The 17,709-nt window shown below is 43.6% G+C and overlaps 1 protein-coding gene and 1 long non-coding RNA gene across 29 annotated transcripts in view; one reads left to right on the forward strand and one right to left on the reverse strand.

Annotated features, from left to right (window-relative positions):
* The window catches only part of Gramd1b (GRAM domain containing 1B), a 273,207-nt gene that overhangs the window by 170,697 nt on the left and 84,801 nt on the right, over window positions 1–17,709 (forward strand). The window contains exon 1 of one of the 28 annotated variants that reach the window (XM_078047216.1): window positions 5,241–5,483. The exons of 26 other annotated variants lie outside the window; for them this stretch is intronic. Coding sequence is in view for 1 of the 2 variants with exons in the window: in XM_078047209.1 (XP_077903335.1) it covers window positions 5,555–5,604 (50 nt within the window). In the remaining variant the exon portion in view is untranslated. Of the gene's footprint in view, window positions 1–5,240; window positions 5,605–17,709 lie in introns of those variants that run through there. One more of the 28 variants, XM_078047209.1, reaches the window with a different exon arrangement.
* LOC144377216 (uncharacterized) lies at window positions 3,059–6,422 on the reverse strand. Its single transcript, XR_013437965.1, has 2 exons — window positions 5,830–6,422; window positions 3,059–3,197 (listed from the first exon to the last, which is right to left on the reverse strand). It is a non-coding gene; the product is annotated as an uncharacterized LOC144377216 (long non-coding RNA).

Here is a 17,709-nt window from a genome sequence, read left to right on the forward strand (position 1 = left end):
TCAGTTTCCTCCTTGTAAGGTATACTTGATTTGAGGACTATGTGAGGGGAAAACATGAAGTGTCTGACCCAATTGGTGCTCTAAATACTTTTAGCCATTTTACTGAATCACTTGAGGGAATGGATCAGGTCTTATCTGAGTTTCTTTTTGCTCCTCTGTATACTATATCAGTGAAGGTACAGTCAGCAATGGAACAGGGAAAATTTAATACTAAGAATCATAAACAAGTAAAGGCATAAAGAAAACTCTAAAGGATTCAGGAATTCCCTATGTAGATGTGTAGAGGGATCAGCCACTCCCTCTAAGATTGACGCAAAGAACTCAATAAAGGAATACACTTTTAAGAGGATCCCCAACCCAAGGCAGAGAATCAAAGCACATTCTAGAGGACATGCTGTGGCCCAGCATATGCAGAAGGTTCTCCAGCTGCTGCAGGCTGGGGCGCATGACTTGGGAACTGCCAGTCATTGGGGTGCCAGTGCCCTCTACTGACAAGGCTTACATGGTGCCAGCCTTTGGAGGAGAAATGTTTCAGGGTACAGCTGTAGTGTCACAGATAGGGCAAAGAAGGGTGAATTGAGAGCTGAGGGTGAGTCAGTTATATTCGTAACTGACTTAAGTAGGAACAATAGAACTTACTTAAAGGATTGTTTTGAGAGTAGAATGTAATATTCAGGTGCCTTTTACTTAAATAGGTGTTTGTAGAAGTGACTAGGTGTGGTGAAAAACATGAGTTTTAGAAATAAATGTGATTTGGGGCTAAGAAAAAGCTTCTGGTTCTCAGTTTCTTCACTATGAAAATTTTATTCAAAACTAAAGTATGTAAAACCACCTATATCCATGCCTAGTACCTGGAAGATTCTCTGAAATGTTAGATCTCTGCTTTCCCCCCACCCCACACACTTCAGGAATTCCTTCCGTCTCTATCCTTTATAAAAGTGGTGGTGATTTGGATGATAGCCCATTTGATTTTTGCCTATTTCCCATAACTTAACAAAATCAGGTTCAATTAAAATGTTGGTGGAGTACTTCCTTTCTGAAGAGTCTTCACTGTGATGCAAGGAGTATTCAAAGATATAACAGGACTTCATCCTTTGTCATCAATGTCTTTGATTCTTGTCAACAACCATTATGAAGCGCTTGGGGTGGTGAAGTTTCTGTGTAATATGATTGCGCGGTGCTGGGTTGGATGGGACTGTTCAATTCAGTGGGATTTGCTGATGTACTTCAGCTTCCTCCTTACTTCTGATTCCTCCAGGGTGCTCTCTGGGAAGTGCTTTTCACACTGCACAGGACTCTCAGAAACCTCTTTTTCTTTTGAAAATAGAAACTACTGTCAGTTCTTCCTCTCTCCAGGGAATGTTTAATTCCTTAAAAGATACCTACTTTTACCTCAGTTTCCTAAATCCGTGTATTAAAAAAAGGCAGTTCAGGAATTCAGACACCAAATAGCTTAGCTGTTAAAGCGTGGAGACTGAATCTGGCGGTGCCAGTTTGTTTCCCTTAAGTCCTGTTAGCTTTGCTATGATCCTGACTAGCCATCTCACTGTGTGCTGTTCTTCCAGGAAGGCCAGGGAGGGAGGAGGGATGACTCTGCAGGTGGATAGACAAACTGTGCAGAAAGGCCCCTGCCTTCTGCCTAATGACAGGTCAGCAGCACATTCTTTTCCTAACAATGTACAGGGTGAGAGTGGGACTTAGGTCAGACCCATTGAGTATGTTTAGATACACGCTGTGCTGTTTAATAACCACATACTACACAAAAGTTATTGTTCCTTCTTCCTCTTATTTCCATCATCTGAAAAATAGGGATTGTGTATATGCTTCTCTTAAGTAATTGGTAGAATTCAATGAAATCATTCTTATCAGGAGCTTAGCAAATTGCCTTGCACTTAGAAAGTACTCTTGCTACAATCTAAACCATGAAAATATTGACAATACAGGAGAAAGATAAATCTCTTTGAGAAAGAAAGGCCCTGAATTTGGTTAGTACTTGAGTGAGGGAAGCTAGATTGAGGACTCTGGCCATTTGACCAAACTCCCTGGTTTGGTTTTATTATAGCTCAGTATTACAGGACTAATCATGAAAGAAAGGCTTAAATTTCATAACACCATACAAGAGTCTGATTTGTTTGGCCTACAGCTTTCTTATGTTCCCCAGTTTGAGGGGAATAAGTGAGGAACGATTTGGTGACTGAGGAAATAGCACGTGTGTACTGCATGCATCTTATGGAACTGAGATTTATCTTGCTTTCAGACACAAAGACTTCTGAATACCTCCATCTACACTGGAAGATATCTCGCATTGTGTGTGTGTGTGTGTGTGTGTGTGTGTGTGTTCGCTTTTTTTTTTTTAATAATAGCTATTGACCAATATAGATAATGATATCTTTATTTCACAGATACATATTATATGTCAGAAGAAATGAAAAGTGTGTTCCATGTTATCGACCTCATTTAATCCTCACATAACCATGTGATACTGTTGCTTTTGTGACTACTTTAGAGGTCAAGAAAATTGAAGCTTAGTGTGGTTCACTTTGCAAAGATTATAGAATCAGTAATTGATAGAACCCATATTTGAAGTCCTATTCGTCTGTCCCTGAGCTGGTAATTTTTACCTATTGTTAACCATCTAAACCATGAAAGTACTGACAATATGGGACAATATAGGAGAAAGATCAATGTGTGTATTTCATAGAAGTAAGAAAGAAAAGGCCCTGGACTGTTAACTTGGTTAGTATGTGAATGAGGGAAGCTAGGTTGAGGACTCTGGCCATTCGACCAAACTCCCTGTTTACCATCTTAATGGAGCACAATGCAGTCATTGCAGAGGTACTGACTAATCACCTGTGCTATACCTAGTGCTCTTGTGTGTTGAGAAGAAATAGCCTGCGGTCTTAACAAGGGGGTAAAATCAACAGAAAGAATGACAGAATTTTCTGTAAAGTTCTAAATTGTGTAGTCTAATTTATAAAGCTGGGGGAGGTACTTAGAATTTTGGGGGATGCTTTTACTTGTCTTTGTTTTATTTCTTTATCTATTCAACAGTACAAAGGAGGAGTTATTTATTTATTGACTTTTCTAGATAGAAACTGAAACTGAGGTGGGAATGGGGGAATGACCCACTGAGGGCTACACATGCAGAAAATAGCAATAAGCTTTGAATTCAGATGTAATCCAGGTCCAAGGTCATCCTGTGAAGAAAAAAGCAGGTAGGGGTCTGTTGAAAGCAAGGAAGATATTTTGGAAGAGGTGAGACTTGAGACAAACAAGGAAGAATGGGCAAAACTGGGATGCTCTTTTGTCCTTTGACACTGCCAATGTGCATTTCTTTGGAGCTGAGATTCTTCTAGGTAACAGCCCAAACTCATCTACCTCCAAGATCCCATAAGGCTGCTATTCTGACAATAGGCTGCAGGAAGAAATCGTCTTGAACAGACCTATCATGATGAGCCTCCAGGGCTTGGTACTTCCAGAATTAAACTTTTGCCAAACATGTCCAAGAAGTTTTGCCTCTCAACAAGAAGTTGATGAGCGGGACATAGGTGACACCATTGTATAATAGTTATTATCCACCCTGAGCATCTTTTCCTGTGGAGCTGTAGTAGATGGACAAAACATGATCCTTTAGGAACATCCAAAGAAGGAGAATGCATAAGTTAACCCCTTGCTACTTTGTGTGGTTCATGGAATGACAACATGGGTATCAGCTGGGGGTTGTTAGGTGATTCTTAGGCATTCCCCTACATCTGCTACATCAGGATCTATGGATTGACAAGATTCTCAAGTAAATTTCTTTTCTTTTTTTTTTTTTAATGTTGGTTTTGGTCTAGATTTAGACTTCTCTTCCTGCTCCCCTCAACAGAAGAATGTTTTTCTCAAAATACCCACAAGAACACTTGGGGCACTGGGTAGTGCTATAGTTTGGATGTGGAGTGCCCCCCAGTGTGTTAAGAGTTGTTCATCAACTGTGGTACTATTGGAAGGTGATGGAACATTTAGAAGGAGGGGCCTAATGGGAGGAAGTTAGGTCATTGGAAGTGTGCCCTTTAGGGTATATTGGGGATCCTGCCCCTTCACCCAACTCTGCATCTTTGCTGCTGTGAAATGAGTAAGTTTCCTCAACACATTTCCACCATGATGTTCTGCCTCACCACAGGCCCAAAAGCAGAAGGGCAAGCAACCATGGACTGAAACCTCCAAATTTATGAACCAAAATAAATCTTTTCAGTTGATTATGTCTGGAATTTTGTCACAGCAACAGAAAACACAGGTAGTTTACTCCCATGGGATTGGAGTCAGGTGACCTGGATTCCCAGCTCAGCCTCTGTCTTGCAGTGGGACTTTGCCTTTTTTGCAGGATTCAGACATCCATTAGTTCCCTAAGGCCAATTCTGATGATTGTGATGGGAATTCAATGACTTGGTGTGAACTCAAGTGCTTTGTAAGCCATGAATGACTTTCAAGATATTCATTAATATCCTTGCTGAATAGAATACCTGGGGCTGTGTGTCTGAGTACCAATCCTGCATTTCAGTCAATGGGTGGAGAAAATGCAATTTTAAGAGGTACAGCTTAGAATTTGAAAACTCAGATGACCCTGCTTTGTCATGGAGGAAGCACTTAACAGGAGTGTTATTCTTTTCCTTGGTGAGAGCCTGACCTGCTCAGGAAGGGAACATCAAAGTCTGTTGCCCCTGAAGCCGGGGAGGGGCTATCCTGAAGAGGCCCTCAGCCATTTTCTTCTGCAGTGCTGTCTCCTCTTTCCCCCATTCCCAGGGTTCTGGCAGGGAGAGCAGCTGTCATTCTTTGAAGGATGTCAACTCTATTTTAGAGCCCAGTGCCTGTGTTTTTATGTAGTGTCACCTCCTTGATACAAGTTGACCTAATAGGTAACATCTGGGAAATAATTGGTGACAGCAAAGGGGGCAGAGCCTCACAGGAGCATCATCTCCTGTTTTGTCGGATTTAGGGATGCAGAGGAAATAAACGCCCAGCAACCCCAGCAGCTTGTCCTCCTCCAAGCGAGCATGAATAATTGAGAGCCGGCAAGGCGACTGCACCAAAGAGTTGCATTATGTAAACCGGCAGGCGGCGGCGTTGTGTGTCTGTGCGTGTGCGTGTGTGTGTGTGTGTGTGTGTGTGTGTGTGTCTGCGCGCAAGAGGGTGCGTGTCTGAGTGTGTCTGTGCGCCTGTGCGCGTGCGTGCCTGAGCTCAGAACAGCTGTCTTGTGAGGGAGTCCGAGGGAGAAAGGGAGAAAGGGAGCGAGGGCGAGCGGGGAGAGGGACTTCTGTACGGCTGCACGACCACACCAAATAACAGCCAAAGAGAGAGGTGGGGGGGAAGGAAATCAAGAGGGGCCCATGCTTAAAATTCCAGAGCGGTGCGAAAACAGCAGAGCCAGGGAGCTTCCCCAGCTTATGAGAGCCCTACTCTGTCCCCTCCCCCGTTAGCAACAGGGCTTTGGGATGGGCATGGAGGTGAGTGTCCTTCGACCTCCTCAGGGCCCCTGCTCCCTGCCCCCGCCCCCCACTGCCCAATGCATGAATGAATGAGTTCCTCTCTGCACTGCACTCTGCTACCGTTCCTAATGGCTTCCAGGTTAGTGCTAACTCGTGCTCACGCTTGTGTGTGTGTGTGTGTGTCAGTCTATCTTTGTTTCCTCGTGGGATTTTTGGGAAGGGGTGGGCTATGTTCAGGGGTCAGGTTGCGCCCCCGCCCCCCTCCGCCCCAGTCCTCCCCAGCGGCTGTAGCTGTGGACCTGTCTGGTTGTGTGCTTTTATTTCCAGCTAGCGCAGGCTGCTCAGGGCTGCCAAGAACACAAACCTTTAGAGGCAGAGTAAATCTGGAGTCCATGTTGTTTGCTTCTGTTCTCTGTTGGGGGATCTGAAAGCAGCCAGCGTGTGACATCATGCTGCAGAGATGCCACATTCTTTTCCTCCCCAGCCTTTTCTCTTCTCCTTCATCTCCTCCTTCCTCCAGAAGCACCGCTTGAGCTGAGCTTTGGAACACTGAGAAGTGGCCCTGGGGTGGGCCGGAGGGTGGAGCGGGGTTGGGACTGATGGGGTCCCCTTGATCAGGCGACAGTTGGGGCCTTCTGACTTGGAGAAAGAAGGGCAGGGGATTGAATTGGTGGTGCGTCATAGAAGTGGCCCGGAGCTTCTGGGAGAGGCTGGACAGGCCATGTGCTCCTGTTTCCCACTCACTGACTTCCTCCAGGGTGTCCAGAGGTGACAGGGTAGGAGGTGACCAAAGCAGTGGCCAGGAAGATAGGGACAGATACTGCTTGTTTCACAGTGAGAGGGCCGTGGGACACATGGTTCTGGTCAGCCAAACAGAAGATGAAAGAGGAAGTGGATAGCTCCTGACTTGGGAAAGTAAAGGGATTTGTTTCTTCCTTGGCTTAGCCGGCACTTGGCTCAGAGATTTGCCATGTGTTTTGAGAAAATAGACACCCAGTGGCTGGGCCTTACTCCCCCACACCTCCTTGTCTTGTTAGTTATTTGCTTGATTTAGGGAAGTGCAGGGGTGGGGAGGACTTTGGAGCTGGCTGTCTCCCTGGGACCTCAGCCAACCCCTCAGCCAGGCTGGGGGAAACATCTTTGCCTCTTCTCTGACATGTACTAGCAAACTTGTTCTGTGGACACCCTCCTCACTCCTTTGCCTCTGGCCTTGCCTGGTATCTCCCTGCAGCTGACCTTGAATGGTAGGAATGTTTCTCAGCTCTGCCTTGGACTGCACTCTACAGGTTGTGCTTGTTTAGGACCAAGAAATAAAAACCCTGACCTTGGAGAAAGGTCAAGGAAAGGCATGTTTTATAGAGGTGCCCTGGCAGGAAACTGATAAGTCAAGGCCATGACTAGAAAGCAGTATCCTGGGGACCTTGGAGAGTGAGTGCTGAGTGGGGAGCCTGCTAGTATTAGTTAAGTTTTTAGGCACTTAAGCAACTTTGAAACTACCAATTGGGGAAAGACTGAAGAAACAGAGAACTTTTGTCATCCTACCTGAGTGGGGAGGGGCTCCTTCCTGGCCCTTCAAATTTTCTCTGCTAAAAGGGGCTGACCTGCAACTCCTTCCCCCAGTGGGTGTTACATGGGTAGCACCACTACACACAGTTTCCTTTTCTGGGGGACAGAGAAAGAAATCGGCTTTCAGAAAAGACCTGTACAAATCCGAGTATTGTTAAACCAGAGTAGGAAAACTTTCTGTAAGTATTATCAGCTTCTTGGGCCATTCTGTCTCTGTCACATCTACCCAACCCCTCTTTGTACAGCAGAAGTGACTATGAATAGTTAGGTGACTATGAACAAATGATAATGGCTGTTTTCATAATAAAACTACGTACGGGCTCTGAAATGTGAATCTTATGTAAATCTCATGTAACTTTCACATGTCACATCATGTTAGTCTTTTGATTTCTTTCAAGTATTTAAAAATGTTAAAAATCATTTTTGTCTAGGTAAGAGAAACTCTTTAAGATCTGTGATTTTGTATATGGCCTAGGTATATTCTTACCAACCATTCAGAATTGTAATATGGCCTGAGCTGGGTGGTTTCTTCACCATACCGGAAGTCAAGTTTGTCTGGTTGGGAGAAGTGATGAATGTGTGTGCTTCTTTTGGATGTATGTACATATGTCACATGTGTAGTCAGCTCTCCTTAGCCTATAATATAAGGTGCCAGCATAGTACCCGGAGACTCATAGGAGAAAAGTGACTCATTCCAGATTCCCCTGATTTCAGAAGATGACTACAAAAATAGGTTTAGGCTCTGATTTTTAAATGCTTGGGGCGGTCTCTCTGCTCTCTTCTGAGCTAATTAGATCACATCTCTGCAGTATTACAACCATGTCTAGACTCCCCAGTTTAAGGGGGATTGAGATAAATCGGATTCCATTCAGAAGAGAGTGAGTTCAGTCAGTGCTAGGGTTATATGAGGGACTAGCAGGTTAGAGAAGTGGAAAAGCTATGTGAAAATACCACGTGGAAGAGAAATTAGATTTGTTTTATTGCTCCCATGGGGGTAAGACCAGGACCATTGTGAGGAAACTGAACTTAAAATACAAACTATCAGAGTCTTCCAATGGTGAAATGATTTACAAATCAATTAATGACTTCTGTTACTTGTAGTATAATAAGAGTTCAATCTAAATAAAGATTGGGTGGAGATACTGGAGGAGAAAAAGTTTTAACTTCTGAGAATAGGTTTTTTTAAAAAAAATCTTTTTTAAAAAAATTTGTTTGTGGTGCTAGGGGTTGAATCCATGAGTGTTCTACCAATGAACTACATCCTTTTTATTTTATTGTGATACTGGGTCTCACTAAACTACCCACCTTTGCCTCGAATTTGTGATCCTCCTGACTCTGGAGTAGCTGGGATTACAGGCATGTCTCACCATACCTGGCTTGAGAATAGGTTTAAGGAAATAGAAACATTTTTCTTAAAGCAAAGAGGGTCATAGTTTTTGAATTGATATTAGGTCTGGGAAAGGTAAAATGAAAGAAAATGACAATGTAACTTTTTGTTTGATCATAACTTCCTGATGGTAGGAGAAAACAATGAGAAGGGTAACAAAGTCCTGGGATTTTGTACCCTGAATGTATTTAAAAAAAAATTTTTTTTTAGTTGTATTTGGACACAGTACCTTTATTTTATTTATTTTTATGTGGTGCTGAGGACTGAACCCAACGCCTCACATGTGCTAGGCGAGTTCCTTGAGTATATTTTAAGCTAGGGTAAAACCTCTTGGGTGACTTAGGCATCTGCTTGAAGTCAAGAAGATGAATGGACCCCCTTATTCTACATTTATCATAATTTTAACATAATGGTCATTCCTTGTCATGTTCTGTTTGATCTTTAACCTGAAATAAATGAGAGCTGGGTCGGAATCCCAGGGTCAGGAAGGGATTAGCTGTACAGGTGAGCCATACCAAGGAGGTGAACCCTGTGAAGGAAGGGCCCACTGAGTGATGTCATTCATGTTTCACCCACCAGCATATCTGATTGCCTCACTGGGACTTCATATGATAATATTTTGCCAGTCTCTGCTGCCTATGGTGATATATGTGACCCCGACCTGAGAGAAAGCTGGCGATGCTGAATTGACTGTGTGCCTGGCTGGCTGCTGCATGGGTGTCTGGATGCTTTGCCTAATTTAGATCTGAGTCCTTCTGTCCCAGAGATGCTGCTGCTTTCTGGACTAGACAGTGTGTTTTAAATCCATTGTTTGCCATTCTCCTCTCACATCCTTGTGAAGGTTAGGTGGTGACTACATTCATTCTTCTCAAACAATAAAAGCTGAAGCTCAGAGAGGAGTGGTTTGCCCTCACTTTAACACAGGGAGGTGTCTGAGTCAGGAAGTCCCCCTAATTCCTGGTGTGCTAGTCCCTAGTTCCATAGACTGGTTTCCTTAACAGGTGGTGATGGGAGATGTTGAATTCAACCAGCTTTTATCACATGGCATTAGTTAATTACACATCTGTCCAAATTGCCAGTCTCTTAGAAGCAGAGATAATATCCCTAATGTCTAGAACATTACGTGACGTGCAGCGTGGTTCTTATTGAAGGATGGATGGATGGAAGGATGGATGGTGGATGGATCCTGCATAAATTTCCTTTCAGTTTTAGCAGTGACATTTCTCTTGCTGAAGATTGGGGAGGGGCCTCAATGAGCCCAGACTTTTAATAAGCGAAAGTTTTATTCAGCTGAACTCCTCCTCGCCTTGTTTCAGTGGCTTGTGGTATCTCCATGGTTTGGAAATCTTTTAAAATGGATTAGAAATCTTTTTCAAGGAAGGGACTTCCTGGGATAGTGTAAGCACCTTTCTGCTTTCACAAGCTCCCATTCTTAGGAGCTTTCAGGCTTCTAAATATTTTGGGTAGAATTGTGCTTAGATTTGGCTGTGATTGAAAAGGTCAGGTTTAAAAGCATTAAATCCCTACTCTTCACCCAATATCACATTTAATATTATGTGTATGCAAACCCCACTGGGCCCTCGGGTTGAAAAGTTGTATATGTTAAGTTGAACGTACTCAGAAAATACTCATTTACTGATGCAGGATAAGCATGATTAGCTTAATTTCTAAAGATTGTTAAACCCAGAAAGAGCTGGGCAGATAATGATCATTGAGTCATGGAGAAATAGGACTATGACATTTAAAGTCTCCTTAGGGCTATCCAAAGCTGTGTGCAGCCACCTTGTGAATGCTCTGTCAATGAAAATCTGAAGCCAAGGCAATGGCCATTGTCAGAGACATCCTGAGGGAATTTCTACATCCAGTGAGAGGATCCCCTCTAACCTAGGCCATTACAGATCACATCAGCCAACCCAGCAGGACCGTTCTCCAAATGATCAGGTGCTTGTTCTGTTTTGAACAATCTCAGGACAAGGAAATTGTAAGCACCAGTAAATTCCTATGTTTGGTTTCGGGCATCTTCTGCTTCATCTTCTGTAGTCCCAGCTTGTGGAAGTTGGGACTAGCTGAGGGTGTGAATTTTGACGATCCATCTTCTCACCCCGTGATACTGCTGGTTACCTTGATTCCCCGAATGCTGAAGTATGACACCTGAGAAACATTCCAAGACAAGTATAGATTGGAATGTAAAAAGCTTTATTAAAGGATAGCAGGAAAGACTGCCCTCCACCACTCCAGGGGGAAGGGGATCCGAAAGGTATCCTGGGATGGGGAAGTCTCATCCCTTTTATATCTAAGGTCTTCTTTTGTTATCCTACATTCCTGTCCTTTATCTTGCTTATTTCCCTCTGTCCTGCATGTGCTGGGGGAAGCAAGTGGGAAGGCGAAAACGTGGGAAACAGGTGGGTTTGTGGGATGGGGGAAGAGTGATCTGGGCAGGAAGGGCTTAGGGTGAATTGATTAGCACCTCCCTATCTGCGGGGAGTTGCTTCATTAACAGTTCTATAGGGTGGGAGCCTTGGGAACTTTAACTTTTCAATCTCCCTGGTGTAACTTCTGATTTCCTGGACTCAGATTTGACTCCATTTTCTTTATTAGACTGGATTCCATTTTTCTCTGTTAGACTTGATATCAGACCCAATTTACCTAGCTGCACTTACTACCTATCTTTAAATCTGGCTTCACCTGTGTCTTTGCCATGTAGAAAGGACAGAATTTAGGAACAGGATTCAATTTCTTCCCCTGGAAATTAACATCTGACTTACAAACCTTTTTCACTGCATGAACAATTAGAGGAGGCCCTTTACTTTGGGGATGCACTAAGTAGGTTTATGCTTTTTAAGCTTCTCACTCCAGTTAGATGGGTTATAACCGTTCAACAGACAAGAAACACAGGTGGACAGAAAGGTAGGTATGATGATTTTTCTCAAGGGCACCAGAGAGATCAGAAGTTTAAACCCAGATATTCTGATGTCTAGACAGAAAAACAAGCCAGCCTGGAGACTGGAAATGATGCCATATTTTAGTTTTCAAGGTCCCAGAAATTAGAATAAGGACGAAAGGCTAGAGATATACAGAAGGCAGCTCTGGGGGCCCATTTTTTAAAAAGAGCTTATTCCTTTATCATGCGATACATGCCTACAATCCCAGTGTAGGCCACTTGTTCCTAGAGGCACAGGAACGCACTACAGAAAAGGCCCAGCTCCCACAGGGTGTTCTTTGTAGTGGGAAACAACTAAACAACAAAAAACAAGGTCATTTCAGCTCCCACAAGTGCTGAGAGGGGAACCACCAGGCCCAGGCGATGTGGTCATGATTGCCTGGGGACCCGGAGGCTACTTTGCATAGAGTGGTCTTTCTAGAAAGTCTGCTCCAATGAGGTGAGCTTTGATCTGAAAACTGAAAAAGAATCAGCATTTGAAACTTTAGAGTTTCAGGCAGAGACCAAGAAGTGCCAGTATTTTCCGGCAATAGATATCTTATTGAGGTAATGGAAGAGAAAAGCCCAAGGAGGCTGGAATACAGGAGGGAGAAAGAGGAGAGGTGTGAGTACTGCTGGTAGAGGATTTGACCCTTTCCCTCTAGGAGTTAAGCCAGGGAAGCTGAGTGGATTTGGTGCAGCCTCTGGTTGTGTGATTTCCTGCTGTCTTCTGATACCAGTTCTGTAGCATCCTCAGCATTTTCCAAGGTAACCATAAATTGTGCCTTTTTGAAATGTCCGCCAAGATAAAAGCAGCGCTGACTTTTTCCTGACCACGGGGCAGGACCCAAACAAACTTATTTTGTTTTTGTAGGAAGGGGGGAAAAGTGGGTCAGGCTGTTTTGGCATTTCAGGCATGGAGTCCTGGTTCTATTGCAAGCTCTGGTCTCCATGGAAATGAAAAATAGTGTTTGTCATGCCTGTTCCTGGATTGAATTCCAAACTCTGCGCTGAACAGAAGCTGCAGGAAAGCCAGGCGACGGGGGAGTGGGTTGGATGCAGGCTGCAGTCATTGTGTTGAGAGATCTCTTCTCTTTGGCCTCAGGAGGAGAAGGCCTTTGCCCCTCCGCCAATCATCTCTCCAGACCAAGAATGCCAGTGGAAGGGTAACTGAATTTCTGCCTTTCTCTCTTTGGCTAAAGAATTTCCATGAACCTTGCCCTTATGTTAATTAGTCAGTTAATACATTCATCTACAACTGAAGTTCCTGCTAGGACTTTCCCCCATAGCAAGTAGATCCCCAGTAAGAATATGTCTGGAGATTCAACTAATCAACTGGGTGTAAAGGTTTGGGATAGGCTTTGTAAGATTTTTGAAAAAGCTTTTTTGTTGTTGTTGTGTTTTAGTTTCCTTAGATACTTAGGCAAGGGAAGGACTCAGAGGTGAAGCTTATTGCTCAGAGGTAGTACTCAATTATCTACACACTATCTACAAACACGTCAGATGCTTTGACAACAGCCCTGTTCTAGGGGTCAGTTCCAAATTTCAGGCAAAATCTGCCCCTGGATCCTTGTCTGCTTTATTCCAAGGCCTAACTTGGAAAGCCCCCAGGAAATTTCAGCAAGTTACCCAAACAAAGGAGTGAGAACAAGATGTTCATCTCTGTGAAATCCTGTTTTCTGTAGGGTCTGCAGCTGGCATCTGTGTGAACTGTGATAGGAGGAAAGGCTTTATCCAGGGAGCTTTTTCACTTCTGCCCTTGCTACAGTGCAACTTTCTGCTAATTCCGGGGCAAAGTGGGGCATGTCACGTCCAGGATGACACTCAGCATTAGTGTAAGTCTGGGAAGAAAACTTCTGCTGTTGGTGGCAGGGCAGTGGGGAACACCCATCCTTGAAGCTCTCCGGCCCCTTTCTTCAATCAGGTAATCACAAGTTGACATACATGGCGCAATTTGGCTTTCTCCCCTAGAGGGGCTGGACCCAGGGGTAGAGTTGCTGCCACATTTAGATTTCAAGAAATAGGCACACAAAGAGTAAGTTTCACCTGTGGTCACACGGGACCATGTGTCACACCCGAGTGTCCTCGTAGGGGAAATAACAGTGCATTTGTTATTCTTCTGAACCTCTGCGTCATCATATATCCTAAAAAGTATGTTTTGGGAGGAAGCCACTGAGACTTGCTCTTGCACTCACCTGGGAAGATTAATTTTTTTATAAGTGGCATTTTCCTCTCTAAGGAGAAGAGTCCAAGGGTAATTGGGGACTTTGCTAGGATTTGCCATGTGGGCCATTCACTCCCTTGTTGGGTTTGCCCTTCCCACCCACTGTACTGTGGTTTTCAGTGCATAAGGGCATTTAATGTAAACACTATTGAATGAAAAATAAGAATACAAGGAATTCTAACCAACTTCGGAGAGTCTTCATAAACTGTGAAACTTGGAAACTGGTGTAGCTGGATAACCTACTGATGGAGGCATTTGCAGGCAGCATGTAAATTCCATGCAAATGTTATGCAAATACACCTGCAGCCTTCCTATCTCAGATTCCTGAGCAAGGGGCATGGGAAATCCAAAAGGGAGCTGGCTAATTCACATGGATATTTGCCCTGGTATTATAAAGAACTAGGAAGGATTATTGATGAAACTTGAGAGTTGGCATAGAGATAGGATGTATGTGGCTAGATAACAGAGTAATTGTGTGTTAGGAATTGGGGACAGTATCAGAATCAGCTTTAATCAGATGCTATGAAAGGGGGGAAGGATAAGGTATCTGTAATATGACTGTGGGTGCTAATAATAATTGTCACCAAAAAAAGGAGATGTCCCATCCGGTACTGCTGTTCTCAACCACATCCTCCTGCCCACGCCCCATCAATTCCACTTCAGAATCCTGTACACCCGCAGTTCCTATGACACGATCAAAATGGTTGTACTGTTCTAGCAAGTCCACCTACCTAGTAGACACTGAATGGCTGTTTTAATTAGAGTTGTAAACAGGTCTCTGTCCCCTAGTGCAGATGTGCCGCTTATTCCTTGATACCTAAAAGATTGTTCCTTGGGCATAGTAGTTCTCAAACTCTGTAGTGCAACAGAATCACCTCAGGTACTTAATTCCGAATGCAAATTCTGATGATGATCTAATGGAAATTCTCAATTACTGGCTGGGGGTATAAGGCTGGCATTCTGCACTTTAAGGAATGTATATTCCTGGTCCCATTGGAAGTAATGCCGGGGAGCATTCAGAGCATTTCCACTTTACCAGCCATCTGAGGAAAGAGGGCAAGAAAGTTTCTTCTGCCTTTTGCCGAAAACAACAAACTCCTTCTTTACAATAGCAACTCAGTATTTATTGAGACTTGCTGTGCATTAGGTACTGTGCTCAACATTTGGTTATACTACTTCATATTATACAGCAGCACTCTGAAACAGGTATTAATGTTTCTCTTTTCTATTGAGAAAAATGAGACTCAAGGGACAGGATCATACAGCAAACAAATGGCCAAGCTGTGTCTCAAATCTGAGCTTTCTAACACCACCGAATGACAATTAATTTTGACCTGTACCCCTTCAGTAATCTCCCAGCACACAAATGTTGCATTGAGGCTGCATTTCCAAGTTTCTAAGGTTCTCTTTCTACTACTAGTCAGGGGTGTCTGGAGTATATCAGGCGGCCTTTTAAAAAAGAATTACTAGTACCCCTGGCACTGAGATGTTTACATTCGTACATTTGATCACCGTAGGCTGACTTTAAAATAACAGGGAAGTGTGAATATTCAGTGTCCAGGTGTGCAGAGCAGTGGGGCAGAATCTGATTGGGAATGTGCCAGGGCTGGGGTGGTTGGTGGCACTATGGCAAGAGTGAAGGAAGGAAGGAAGCAGTTGCTGCGATCCAAGCAGGTTGGAGGCACAGGGCTTTCAGAGTGACAGGTATAGATTTTACAATATCTGGGGCAGAAATGATTTTCTGAAAAGGCAAACAAGTTGACTTAGTGAGGAACACTGGAACACCAACTGACCATTGTGCTCTGCTTGGGGTTCTGAACAGTGCACGGCTGGCTGATCAGAGAGCTGGCTTGCTGATAAGGGCTGCCCACAGGTCCTTGTTGGGGATAAGGATAGGGAAAGAAAGCCAAGAAAAGTGTTGTAGTAGCCACCTTGTCTGTGGTGGAGGTAGGGAGACTGCAAAGAGTCACCTCAGAAAGCCTTTGTCCTCTGTCCACACTTCTCCATTTTTCAAGAACATCAGCCAAGACCTAGCTTATAGGTAGTGGGATCAGACCACATGTGGCCTGTGATAGCATGGTCAGACTTAAAGGAAGCACCATTTGGTCTGGGGATATAGCTCAGTTGGTAGAGTGCTTGCCTTGCATGCATGAGGCCCTGGGCTCAATCCCCAGCACCAACAAAAAAGAAGCACCATTTCCTAGCAAGTAACCAGAAGAGGAGTGGGATAATACTTTTTTGGAGGGATCACAAATAAAAGAGATGGGAAATAAGTGAATGGCCTCTGGGGCCCCTGCCCTGCCCTGAGCTAGATGTGGTGGTGGAGGTCTTAGAAGACCTATTATTTGGAGGAGTTGGTAATTACAGGAATCTTGTAGCTTGAGCAACCTAGCTATACATCTTGTGTTCCATACTACCCTCACATCTTTGTTCATTGTCGTCCCACCCCCCCCCCAAACATTCTTTGCTTTCCTGTCCTGTCTCATGTCATCTCCTGGTCGCCAAACCCTTCACTGGCTAACTCCAAGATGTTCTGAGAACCCAGTTTCAGGGCCATATATTCAAGGAAGACTTTCTTTCTTTACTGTTTTCTATCTTTTTTCTTTCTTTTTGTGGAGCTGGGTATTGAACCCAGGGCCTTGTGCTTGAAAGGTGAGCACTTTACCAACTGAGCCAGCCCCTCACAGCACTTTTTTATATTGAAATGGGAGGAGTACATGTCTAGTTCCTCCTGACTATAAATATCCCAAGTACAAGGATCCTTTCTTATTCAACATACCCAGGTGGTCAGTAAATATTTATGGAACTGAAGAACCACATGAAGCCATATTACCTTGGCCAGGCACTTAACCTTCCTATTTCTTGGGTTTCTCTCCCTCCTTTCCCCCCTCTTCCTTTTTTATTTTTTTATCTATTTATTGTGTGTTACTGGGGATTGAACCCAGAGCCTCACACATGAAAGGCAAGTGCTCTATTACTGAACTATGTCCTCACCCCTTTCTCATGTTTCTTGGAAGTAAAATTGGGGGTTGGATATATCATTCTTAAATTTTGGTACCCATCATTCCAATGACCTATCTAAAATGGGTCTTTGTTTCCTTCCTTCAACATGCCGAAGGTCTTTCAGCTTCCAAATACCAAGATTTAAAAATATATTGTACAGGGGCTGGGGATGTGGCTCAAGCGGTAGCGCGCTCGCCTGGCATGCGTGCGGCCTGGGTTTGATCCTTAGCACCACATACAAAGATGTTGTGTCCGCCGAAAACTAAAAAATAAATAAATAAATAAATAAATATTAAAATTCTCTCTCTCCCCTCTCTCTCTCTCTCTCTCTCTCTCTCTCTCTCTCTCTCTCTCTCTCTCTCTCTCTCTCTCAAAATATGACTATTTCCCTTCTAGTACTGTCATTTAAAAAAAAAAATATATTGTACAGACTGGGGATGTAGCTCAGTGGTAGAGCACTTGCCTAGCATGTGTGAGGCCCTGGGTTCGATCCCTGGTATGGCCAAAAGAAGTAAAAATATAATGTAACTGTTATTCATAATGCTGTCAGGATTGGATTCATGGCCCAGCATAGAGTTTGTTTGAAAGGCATAACTGTGTGTGAGACATATAGGAATTGGTTGTAGTTGCTCAGTAGTACATTCCAAATCTATGGAATTATGAGGTAACTTTTAGAAGAGTTTTAGGAATCTAGCAAAACTAGTAGTGATTTTGCTGCTGTAGAACATAGTTACAAACATTTCTTCTTGTATAGAGAATGATCTGAGTAAAGGCAGAGTAAGGGAGTGTAAAATAATGGAGGAACCTATACTTTAGAGGTAGGATTTTATTCTAAGGGGAAGGAAACCTTAAGGGGACTTTGACTAATGGAGGGATGATCAAAAATGTCAGTTTCTTTTTAGGAAGTTCATTTTGAGAGGAAAATAGAGAATGGGTTGGAGATTGGGAGGAAGAAGTTGATTTGTTTCTTTGCAGTCATCTAGCAACCCATCTATCTTTCCATCTGCCCACCCAGCAAACAAACATTATGGAACACCTAGTTCTAAGAATAAAGCTTCCTAAATCAGATAGGCCTAAAGTTTAAATCCTGTCCTGTCATTCACTTACCTGTGTGATTCTGAGTGAATTATTTAATCTGTCAAGA

Source organism: Ictidomys tridecemlineatus, chromosome 4, assembly GCF_052094955.1.
Source record: "Ictidomys tridecemlineatus isolate mIctTri1 chromosome 4, mIctTri1.hap1, whole genome shotgun sequence".
Lineage (NCBI taxonomy): Eukaryota > Metazoa > Chordata > Mammalia > Rodentia > Sciuridae > Ictidomys > Ictidomys tridecemlineatus.